The sequence below is a fragment of the Limulus polyphemus genome, unplaced genomic scaffold (assembly GCF_000517525.1).
Source record: "Limulus polyphemus unplaced genomic scaffold, Limulus_polyphemus-2.1.2 Scaffold3088, whole genome shotgun sequence".
Lineage (NCBI taxonomy): Eukaryota > Metazoa > Arthropoda > Merostomata > Xiphosura > Limulidae > Limulus > Limulus polyphemus.
Genome location: NW_013668698.1, coordinates 110,201 through 122,761, shown reverse-complemented (window position 1 = coordinate 122,761; position 12,561 = coordinate 110,201). Strand labels below are relative to the sequence as shown.

Genomic DNA, 12,561 nt, shown 5'->3' with positions numbered 1-12,561 from the left:
GTTGTACCACAAGTACAAACGTATAGTTAATGTTCCTTGTTTTGTTGTACCACAACTACAAACGTATAGTTAATGTTTCTTGTTTGTTGTACCACAAGTACAAACGTACAGTTAATGTTCCTTGTTTGTTGTACCACAAGTACAAACGTATAGTTAATGTTTCTTGTTTGTTGTACCACAAGTACAAACGTACAGTTAATGTTCCTTGTTTGTTGTACCACAAGTACAAACGTATAGTTAATGTTCCTTGTTTGTTGTACCACAAGTACAAACGTACAGTTAATGTTCCTTGTTTGTTGTACCACAACTACAAACGTACAGTTAATGTTTCTTGTTTGTTGTACCACAAGTACAAATGTATAGTTAATGTTTCATGTTCATTCTACAAAGGTTTTCAGTTGGAAGATAAATACTACTTAAATTTTTTGAAACAAATTAAATATCTTTAAATTGCTGGGATGCTAAGTAACCAAATCTTATCCATTGGCAGCCTAATGATTGATTCTGTTCGGCATCACTAGAGGGAATAATTCCCTACTCTTCCTTCTTAAACCAGTAGCGATTTAGTGAAAGTAAGAGAAATAGTATCATTGTGTAAAAGTAAGTGTTTTACAAACTGTGGAGTTTTTTTACAGATTCTGATGTATCAAAATTTTCTGTTGTTTGTTATAGATCATGTGAAAGTGAATCTTGCCGTTCGGTCGAGTGAAACGGACACCGACTTCATCAGTCGGCCGTTTACTTTCTACGACTGTGGCGTACATAGAAGGTAAGTGTGTGTGTTTATAAAGTAAGATACACGAGAGTTTAGTGTTTGTAAAGCTGTTTTTGAACCTAATGATAATGCTGAAAGTGTGGGCTAAAGATAAACGTGAAATTTCAGCTTTGTTGATCAGTCTGCATAAAATTTAATTTATGTATAAGGAGTTATCATTATTTCTTCCTTCAGATGCAGACATCTGCTGGCATGTAAACGTTACATATATTCTCATATCATTACATAAATTATCATACAATTACATAAGTTATCATATTACATATAATTATCATATCATTACACAAATTATCATATTACATATAATTATCATATCATTACATAAATTATCATATTACATATAATTATCATATAATTATCATATCATTACACATATTATGTTAATAATAATAACTTACAAACTTCCTGCTTCCTCTAGTGTATGATGTAACGTAAGAGTCACATGTTATTGGATGAGCTAGGAGTTTATTGTTGATTGGCTTGGGACATAATGTTATGTTGTAAACATGCGACACTGATGTATGCTGAGCTGTGCCGTATAAACACTTCTCTCCCAACTTAAAAAAGTTTTTTTTGTAGTGCTTTGGCTACATTATCACCACTTAGTTACAAGCGGTATGTTTTCATCTACTGGTTCCTGACTATATTTGTCACTCACATACAAATATCATTTGTCCAGTGTTTATTAATTGTCTTTATGTGTTTAATAAACAATTTCTGGATTACTCAAAGTGCCTTCATTGAGCCAGTCAAGGCTATTGTAGACAACCTAGTTTCCAGTTTACAGGACAAGATAATCACAATATACATATATACATATACACCTATATATATATATATAATATATATACATATATTTATTATTTATATATGTCCAGACGATGTATCTAAGTTAAAAGTTTAAGGAACATAAACTTGGTTTGCTTGGTGTAGATGTAAAGCTTGTGTAACAACTTCCTGGGCCTGCAGTTGGTGCGTTCATCAGAACCTGTGTACCCATAATGCATCACTCTGTTCGAGAAGAACGATTGTTGGAGAAAGTGTAAGTTTGGATAATTATTTCTATAGCAACTAAATTTGTTTCTGTACAAATGGTTTCATGTTTGATTCAGTACATAACTTGCTTATTATGAAATGATCTTTTTATTTTTTAAAGTACTTTAAAACCATGAAACCGTCTATTACAGTTTAAATGATTAAATAACTTCTATATGGTGAGGTTTTTTACAGATGTGATGTAAAGAAGAATTTTATTTATATTCTAATGAATCATATTGTCAGATGGCTCTTTTTTTTATGTGGATGGATAATAGATGTTTCCTGTTTGAACTTTTACATATATAGTTACTGTTTACGTGTATAAATATTTATGTATTAAGATAGTTTAAATGCAGTGTTTTGTTTGTCATAGGTGATTCAAAATATGAATTTCCGGCTTATAAAACAAATATGAAAATACGGTGGTTCAATTCATCTGGTGGTTCAATTCATCTGGTGGTTCAATTCATCCGGTGGTTCAATTCATCCGGTGGTTCAATTCATCCTCTGATCTTGGATAAAATACAGATACATAGTATATGGCAGCCTTAAATCATTAACAATTATTAACCTGTCCCCACCAGGTGTACAGGTTGGGGTAGGGAATGAGGGGGGGAGGGTTAATGCTCCCTGGTTCCTCTGCTTATTTCATAGTATAAGTTACAAACTGCTTGTAATACAGCCATGACAAGAAATGTCGAACCTTTGGTAGACCTTACTTGAAAATTGTTTCTAAGAAAAAGTGAGTTAGAAAAACAACAACAACAATTAATTATTAATGTTGGTGTATTAGAATTGGAGTTGAATGAATAAAAAAAAATGTGAGAGCCAATTCATCTGAGGTTATCTTTATATTTAAATCATGCTTGAAATCATAAATACAATAATTGTAATTTTTGTGTTTCTATATGCAGGATCCCACCAGCACCCTAATAAAAGGGCATGATCACTGCCCAAGCTTCGACTTGAATGAGGAAATCTTCATTCCTAATGGCGTGCAGAAAGAAATTATGGTGAAAGTGAAAAATTTGCTAACTCCACTGGTTAGTAGATCAACTTTTCTTCATTTTATCTGGTGAAACATTGCATCCAGCTTTTGAAGTTTGACTAGTTATCAAATTTAATATCTATTATTATTATTATTGTTGTTGTTGTTGTTGTTATTATTGTTGTTATTGTTGTTGTTAGTGTTATTATTGTTGTTGTTGTTATTAGTGTTATTAGTATTGTTGTTGTTGTTATTATTATTGTTGTTGTTATTATTAGTGTTATTGTTATTATTAGTGTTATTAGTATTGTTGTTGTTCTTCTTCTTCTTCTTATTATTATTATTTTTTACAATAAACTTTCAAATCCATAGGGGATGTGGTAGAGCTCTGAATTTCAGAACTTGTGAGCTGGGCTCGAATTTATGGGATACCACAAAATATTCCCCTCACTTTAAGCTGTGAGTGTGTTATATGAGTAACAGTCAGTCCCCTAGTATGGATGTTAGGATGCTGCTGACTGACTGCATTCCCTTTGGTCAGTGGTTCAAAATTATGGATGGTGGTAGATAACCTTAGTAGCTTTGACATAAATACAAATTCTGACCCCTAGTGGCTAGCTAATGAACTCTTGCAATGTTATAAGTGAGACCAACCACCATTCATATTATGATCAGTACTTTTGTAAAAATATTTTTTATTCCTGGAATCTAAAAAAATAATTGAAGACTGCTTGACTAATGGAAGAAACCTTCGTTTGGAACTCTTAATTAATCAGTTGTTTATTCTAAAAACTTGTGGTTGAAAATCAACAAGAATGTGTGACACCATATCTAATGTCAATGGGGCTTTTTGCCCGCTACCAGGGCACGTCAGATTTGCTGGGATACGACAGATACAGTAGTGTTTTAGATACTACTTATCATATTGTAACATCTAACACTAATTTAGTGTATAAGGAGAACTTAAAAAAAAACGCATCTTTCTTCTTACTTAAAAATATTAGCATATCTAATGATGTCAGTTACACGCGATTAATTTGATAACTCTTTCTGTTTAATTTTACTGTACTAAAGTAATTTATTTAGGTTTCACAAAGCAAATGTTACGAACCTGATTGAAGTAGTTTCTGTTTGTACTTTTCTTAGGATGGTTACCAGTGTGTGCTAGAAATTGAGGGAGCAAAAGAGATGGTTTTTGCTCAAGTCCGAGATAATAAAGTAATTTGTGCGAGAAATGTGGTGAGTAACAAAACCATTACCAAACGTATAGTATGATATTTTTTGTTTTAATGAATAATAGTGAGATTTTCTTCTGCATTTAGTCCTAATGTGTGTGGGAAATCTTTTCAGCTTTAACCATTTTTGTCTTTTAATTTGCAGATTTAATAGGTATATATAGCTCGTATGACCAGGTCAGTTGACCAAGGGATATTTTTGTACTAAGACTAAAACAAAATATATTTTGTGGAGTAGTGGGGAATCTTTTCTTTTTAATAACAAATTAAATTGGTGTCAAGAATTCTGAATATGTTGAACATTAACCTGCAAGAAACAAGGGTTATGAAAGAATTCTACACTGTGTACGAGCTTATTAACCCTTTATCATATCCTCCCATATATTTATGCATCTAGGCCTAATCTTTACCCGTATGCCATTTAAGGGCCTCATGCCTAGTTTGTTGTGGTCAAAGCATTGCTACAGTAATGGAAAAATCCCTTCCATGGATGATAAGGAGTTAATAATAGTTTATTTCATCCATTTTTGTTTTCCATTTTTTAAAAGTGATGTTATATCTAGGAAAATCCACGTATTAAGTTTTAGAAAATGAATTTAATACAAGACTTTGTCAATAGTCTATAAACTTTGTTTCAATTTCTGCTCGTGAAAACTTTAACATTGTGCTGGATACTGATTTCTGTGTTTGAAAAAGCTCCAAGAAATATTGCAACAATCATTTCTTGACATTTTATTTTCAAATTGGGGTTAAGATTATTATATAATTTTATGCATTTGTTATAAAAAAACACAACAAAATGTTGTGTTTTCCATGTGCTTTATTAGTACAAGTATCAGACTGGTATCGGAGAGATGCAGGCGACTCTGACAGTTGTGTGGAATGAAGATACTTTTATTGACAGTACTAACAGTAAGTGAATTTTGTTTTAGTAGCTGACAGAGTATGATTAGTTCATGGGTCATTATTTAATTTGCAGCATTTTCTATTGGTACAGTGCAGATTTTTAATAAGAAAAATGTACCAAAGTGTTTCAACTACACTTTTTGTTGTATGCCACTGCTGACGAGGCCTAGCATCAGTACTAGAGATCATCAGGCCAGCTGGGTTATACAAAACATCAGTTGAATGAAAGGCCCCGTCAGTAGTGGCATACGACAAGAATGGTGAGATTTAACATTTGTTATGACAGTGTAAGATCGTACATAGTACACTGCTGACGAGGCCTAGCAATCAGTACGAGAGCTCATCAGGCCAGCTGGGTTATACAAAAACATCAGTTGAATGAAAGGCCCCGTCAGTAGTGGCATACGACAAGAATGGTGAGATTTAACATTTGTTATGACAGTGTAAGATCGTACATACGCCTGTTGTGATATACAAGTTATTCTGCAGCCAAAACTAACATGTATCATATTAGATTTATATATTACTTTAAGATAACACTAAATGGTAGGAAATCTCAACTATCAACCGAGAATTTATAATTGCTGATTACACATGTGAAGAAAATGGTTTAAAGTTTTAGATTTTCATATCATTCTTGCCTGGCAATAATATTATCTTGGAAATAATTAATAACAGCAGAAAGAAGAGAAAAAAAGTTCAAAATAAATGTATTTCATACGAAACAAAAAAGTCGAGAATACACGTTTTTTTTAATTTATTTATAATTAGATAAACTGGAAATGGATCTTCTAGTGTATTAAACCTTATGGAGCGGTGATTTATTTGAGACAAAGAAGTAGTTTCTATGGAATTTCATTCTCATTATTTAGTTTTCTAACAACTTAGCTGTAACATAGCAAAATGTATAATTTATTTATGTTAATCTCCCAACTTTAAACACAGGTATATATATTAACGAGGATGATTGTTTGATTTTTTTCACCAAATAGTAATATTTCAATTCAGTTGTTCTGTATTGTACTTGAAAGTGATCACACTAGTGGTCAAAACATTGTACGTATTCTAACATAAGAAAATTTCCAATCATCCACTGCTAGCTGTAAATAAATCTAAATATAGATATTTATTGTTTACTATGTGAAAGTACATACTTTTGTTACAAGAAGCTGTTTATCTGTACCATGTAGTAACCTTGTATAAGTGCCACCTACTGGGGAGTCATGGAGGACGAGCTGATTGTTCCCTGTGTCTAACTAGAAGCAGCCAGTACCAATGTGCTTGGTGTGGAAGTGATTGTAACTATAGTGGTTCCTGTACAGAACCCATTCTTAGCTCTTGCCCTCGGCCCCGCATTGACTGGGTGAGTGACGTAACAAGAGAATGAAATAACTTGTCAGCAAAAAAAGTGTATTACGTAAACATATGTATATAAGCATATGTGCTCACACAGAGTATATGGTAATTTTTAAATTTAAACATTTCTGGGTGAGTGACGTAACAAGAGAATGGAATAACTTGTCAGCAAAAATTAATTTTTGTAATTATCAAAGTGTATTACGTAAACATATGTATATAAGCATATGTGCTCACATAGAGTATATGATAATTTTTGAATTTAAACAGCTCAAATTCTATGAACGTACAAATTATATTTTGTTTGGCACTCTAACATTTGTGATAATTAACTCGTGACACACTTTTTTAAAGACTTCTGCAAAATTTAAAGATATCATTTATACTCATTTCAGGAATTTTTTTGAAATAATATTTCAGACAATGCTAAAATGTTTCTACATGTATGAATAAATAACTTTTTGAAGAACATAATTTTATTGACATTTTTCATTAAGTATAGTTATATATATATTAGCACATTGAGAAAAAATTTGGGTTAACCCCTTCTGTTATTTGCCCACAATAACTCAGGTGCCCTCCATGTTAATTCAGGCACACCATCTCTTACTGTATTTTTAATTATTTGTCAGAATTTACTTGCAAGGCCTGGCATAGTGGTTAAGGTGCTTGACTCTCAAACTGAGAGATGCGGATTCGATTCCCCATCACTGAACATGCTCACCCTTTTAGCTGTGGGGGAGTTATAATGTTGCAGTCAATCTCACTACTCATCAGTAAAAGAGTAGCCTAATAGTTGGTGGTGGGTGGTATTGACCAGCTGCCTTCCCTCTAGCTTATCACTGCTAAATTTGGAATGGCTAGTGCAGATAGCCCTCATATAGTTTTGTGAGAAATTCAAAACAAACCAAACCATTTATTTTCATGTTATCGCATGTTACAATCAGTGCTCACTAGATGGCACTGGAAATGTTGTTTGTGTTGATCTCTCAGATTTATTCTGAATTATGTATCACAAACACCAGAGAACAACAATCCTATTCTTTACTGCAGTTTTGTTGACGTTATACATATTACGTATAAATCCAGATACATAACATTTATATTTTGTGTAGAAATATAATAACTTTTCTTTCATTAATATATAAGTACTAGCTGCAACCCGCAAAACATTTGCAGTAATTTTCATGTCCTTCACTTGAATTTTCCTTATTCTATCATTTTTACACGCGGCATAGAAGCTACACTTTCTTGCAGGATTTACGTGTTACATCGATAAATCCTAGTCTATTTAGAAAAAATTTTGCACAGTCAGACAAACAAACTCATACAAATGTAACTTTATTTAATAAAACTACACGTAAAGTAAACAATAAAGTATAGTAATGGTATTTATAGTAATATACAGAGTATGAATCAGTTATGAGCACTCTGTGTTTTATAAGTTAAAACAAAGAAACTCACGAAAATGAAGAATAAAAGTGTTTATAGCAGTCTATGAAACAAACCAAAACTAAAATATTGTAACTAATGTAAATGTAAGGTTGTAGTGAAGGCAAACTTAGCTGAATATGCAGAAACATCTGAATGTGTGTTCACAAAGTGATAATCATATGGTTTTGAACAAACTGTGCATTTGTATTTTAGACCTAAATAACTTGAGAAAGCCCATGGAAATTGTATTTAGTGTAATGTTTCCTTTTTAGGAAATTACATGCAGGTTAAATGTTGTTTGTATGAAATACTTTGCAAATAGAAAAAAAAAACAACTAAAGTTGAAATTGGAGCCAATTTTCACGTGATGACAATGACATTGTGCCATCATGTACCATACTCGTTGCACTGAAGAGTTTGACAAAAAACAGGTACGGTGATTCTGAATGGAGAAGCCAATATGTTATCTGAACTCCTCAGACAAAGGTATTTCTAACTTGTAGCATTTAATTATAAAATGTGCGAGAAAAGTTCTGGACAGACAAATGCAAGAGTATTATTTATATAGATAGTCTATGAAAAAAGCAAAATAAAAAACTGACTTTTTTTTTTCCAAGCTCATTTCCAAAAAAGTCTTGACACAGAAGGGGTTAATATTGAAGGGTCAAACTATGGAGATTAATTTCTTGGAAGTTTCACTGAACTCGTATACTTGTTTGTAGATTCATCCTTTGAGTGGGCCTATTGAAGGAGGAACACTGGTGACGATTGAAGGTTCCAATCTTGGATCTAGTGAGGAAGAAATTAAAGGGAAAATCATGATTGGTGGAATACCATGTATACCGAAAGATTACAGTGTTTCAGTGAGGTAGTTGTCAATTCTTGTGCTTCATGTATACCGAAAGATTACAGTGTTTCAGTGAGATAGTTGTCAATTCTTGTGCTTCATGTATACCGAAAGATTATAGTGTTTCAGTGAGGTAGATGTCAATTCTTGTGCTTCATTCTCTAGAAGCTATAACATACTTTAAAATACACTGAATGCCTTGTTGTGAATATCATGTATACCATGTATACCGAAAGATTACAGTGTTTCAGTGAGGTAGATGTCAATTCTTGTGCTTCATCCTGTTCATTGTGTTGTAGCGTTTTTCTATCTTTAAAAATTAAGTGGTGAAAATTGAACATCCAGCTCATGTAACCGTGATAAATTATTTTCTTTCTTAACATTTCTATAAGTCTGAACACTTGTACACTGTCATAAATTGTTTTAGGCCTATTTTATAAGTGACATTAACTAATATAAAATAATTCAACTTACTTTTACAAAGTAACTCAATAAGCACAATAGTTAACATGGATCCAAATATTAAAAAAACTCACAATTTAGAAAAAAACAACGATTATTTTATACAAAATTCCAAAAATGAGATTGTTTCCAGTTTTTTTGCTAGTTGGGTAAAAGATAGGTTTGATAATTATGTGTTTGGACAGGTAAATAAACAATTAAATGAATAAAGACGTGGGTAAGAGATGGATAGATAAAAAAAAACAATTCGACTAACGTACATGAAATACACAAGCAGGCAGATAAATAATCATGTAGTTTTATCAGTGGACATAAAAATATCAATAACATAGAGATTTATATTGAAAAAAAAAAGTATTTATTAAACTTGATGATAGGTTTTTTTGTTGCTGTCAAAACATTCAGCTTACAGAAATGCCAAATAAAGATATATTGTAAATGAACTGATGAAATATTTATGAAAATGTGGATCTGATTAAAAGAAACTGTGCTTGGTATTGTCTTAAACATTTTTACTGTTCTTGTTTATTTCAATTATTATTTATTCCTAGTGGTTTAGGAAGGAGTTGCAAAGTGGGGGTGCTTGGCTAGACATGCATATTTTACAATGAGAGATTGAAAGTATAAGGAACTGCTGTCGAAGGCTGCTTGATCTAGGGGAGTCGGGGGGGCATGCCCCCCAGAAAATTAATAATATAGCTTACAGTTGGTATATAAGTGAAATATGTAAAAGTGCTACAGCACCCCTCGGTTCCGACACTTTTGATTCGTATCAGTGTGAAACGTAATCAGACTAAAAGAAAGTCATGGTGTAGGTGTAGTTAGAAAAGCTGGCCTATTACAAAAGTAGTAGTTGTAGTTATAAAAGCTGGCCTGTTAAAAAGTACTTTAAAATAGGGGGTCTGTTTTTCTAGGGTGGCGTGTCAAACAGGATCAAGTTTAGTTCCGATGGAAGCTATGGTAATCATTGGAAATGAAGCAGGAGTTACTAGAGCTCAGGAGATATTTCATTATAAGGTATAGTGATACAGTTTTTGTGTTAAAGATGTCTGAATTTTGTTCTTATCTCTGTAATTAAATACTTTAGGTATGAATATATCTTCTTTTTTTTTTATTAGATCAGAAATTAATGATTGATACATCACATTTAATTACCGTAGCATCTTACCAGTTCCATTTGGCTATATTTATAGCCGATAATCGGTAACAGCCATTAATTTTTAGAACTTTAATGGAAAACAAACTTTTCTTTGTTTTTCAAATATAAAAAAAGAAATTGGTGTAAGAAGTTTATTCTTTTAGAAAAAAATTAAACTTTGAAAGTTCAGACTTGTTGGATTGGGAATGGTATTTTTTGCAGGTATAAATTCTTTGATTATCAAAGTTTTTTTTTTTTTTACACAGCCATTTTATCTTTATAAAAAGAAACTATGTTAATTAAAAAAAACATAAACCTGCTTTAGAATCAGCTTTAGAAAGTCTTATACTTGTTATTTCGTGTGTTAGAAAATGTTTGGTGAATTTCTTTCAGTGAGAACTAGTAATACATGTAATGTACAATGTCAGAAGTTTAGTGATACGGATCAGTTTGTATCCAATTAGAATATGAGTCTTTTAGACTCCCAACTAATAATGTAGTTATTTCATGACGACAAGAAACCCACGAATGACATTTCAAACACAAAACAAGTACCAACATTTCTACCTCTTTAGGTCATCATCACGTGTTTTTTTTCCCCAGCAGTAAGTGTAGGATACCAAGTTAGTTTGATAGATCGCTTTAGAAAATGACAAATGTGTGTTTTGTTTATAATGTATATAATGAATAAGTTGAGAGATTAATGGTAGTGCTTAATAACGAGCAAACTGTGAGACAGCACAAATCCATTGTGGTGATTAATGACACCTGAGTCTCTTTATGATTAACCATGAAGGCCTTGTGTTAATAATGGAAGGCCCATATTTGCCTTTCCCTGATTTGTGTAATTATCTTTTGCGTGATTTTTTGTATTTACTAATTTCAGGTGGTTTGGGACATATTTTCTCACAACTACACAAGTCAAGTAGTTTTAAAATCACTTAGTTCAGTGGAACTTTAGGATATGTAACATTTACGTTAAAAAATTGTAAATCATTAATGTACTTGAACCATAAGATTAAAATACAAAATGGGAATAAGCATCTTGACAAGTAATTCTTCAACTACAACTACTAAAAATAGGGACCACTACTCCTGAGAATGCTGGTATTTCATGTTTATTTTACATCTGTATAGATGATCTGTGTTTAGAAAGAAATTTATAAGAAAATCTACACTAAAACAAATTATTTTTGTTGACACAACAAGTGGTGAATAAATAAGATGATATTACATTCTAATGTTTTAAAGGAGGTTACGCTTGAGGATATCTACCCTAAGCTTGGCCCCCAGTCTGGAGGTACGCGGGTCTATCTCAGTGGCAACAATCTGAATGTAGGAAGTGAAGTGAGGATTTTCCTTGATGATCTTCCATGCCGAGTGGAAAGGTAGACTGTTTTCATTTGTTTTAATTGTAAAGTAATACGTATACATAGTAAAAGTATTGTGTGCATATATGCTTCTTAGTTTTAAACCATTTATACCTCCACTCATAGGCAAAATTAGAGGTTGACTTATTATCCGTTGGGTCAGATGTTAAGCATAGGTTACGTTTGTTAAGTTTTTGATTCAAAAATTTGTATGTTTTTTTTTATTTCTATAACAACATGATAGTGGTTTAAGGCATGGATATACATTATTTCGAACTGAAATATTAAGTTACCATGTTTTTAAATTTTGCTCTAAGCTGGAAGCTACTTTTACATCCTAGGTTTCAGACCAATTCTTGTATTTCAGACCACTTGCCAGCAGTAGTCAACTGAGCTGCCGTACAACTCGAGCCCCTGTGCCATCTTATCATATTGGACAGCTGTTGTTGCAGATTGACAACACTAACTTAACCCTTAAAGACCCATATCTCTACACAAAAGACCCTACCATACAAAGTGTTGAGCCACTGAGTAGCTGCTTTAGGTGAGTGAATGTTTCAGGGGTCTACTTCATAATCAGGTGACTTGCAAGATTACAGTCGAACATGTAAATTGTTCTAATTGTACTTGTCATAAGACATTCATATTAAGTCTATTATACTTTTTAACACTGAATTTTTTTATTTAGCCCTTTAAAGATTTTCAAGGATTAGATAATGATAATATTTCAACCACACTATGATTGATTTATTCATTGTCAATGACACATTTCATTCAATTCAAAGCTTGTCAGGCTGGCTGGGACACAACAAATACATTAGTAATCAGAACTCTACAATAACAATTGTTATGGTATGAATGTCTTTTTTCAGCAGGCAAAGCATCATTGTAATCAATTATACTTCTCATAAGACATTGGTATTTTATTTTATTTTTTATTTTATTCCTGTAAACTCCCAGTGGAGCATAGGGCCGTAACAACACCTCACCAACGGAAAGTTGTTGTTGCAGT

The 12,561-nt window shown here is 32.2% G+C and overlaps 1 protein-coding gene across 1 annotated transcript in view; it reads left to right on the top strand.

Annotated features, from left to right (window-relative positions):
• The window catches only part of LOC106468629 (plexin-B-like), a 44,322-nt gene that overhangs the window by 9,473 nt on the left and 22,288 nt on the right, over window positions 1-12,561 (top strand). Inside the window, exons 2-11 of the mRNA XM_013929057.2 lie at window positions 673-769; window positions 1,709-1,817; window positions 2,728-2,856; window positions 3,948-4,040; window positions 4,864-4,948; window positions 6,133-6,305; window positions 8,455-8,600; window positions 9,956-10,058; window positions 11,431-11,567; window positions 11,917-12,093. Of these exons, the coding sequence (XP_013784511.1) occupies window positions 2,824-2,856; window positions 3,948-4,040; window positions 4,864-4,948; window positions 6,133-6,305; window positions 8,455-8,600; window positions 9,956-10,058; window positions 11,431-11,567; window positions 11,917-12,093 (947 nt within the window). The 5' untranslated portion in view covers window positions 673-769; window positions 1,709-1,817; window positions 2,728-2,823. The remainder of the gene's footprint in view (window positions 1-672; window positions 770-1,708; window positions 1,818-2,727; window positions 2,857-3,947; window positions 4,041-4,863; window positions 4,949-6,132; window positions 6,306-8,454; window positions 8,601-9,955; window positions 10,059-11,430; window positions 11,568-11,916; window positions 12,094-12,561) is intronic.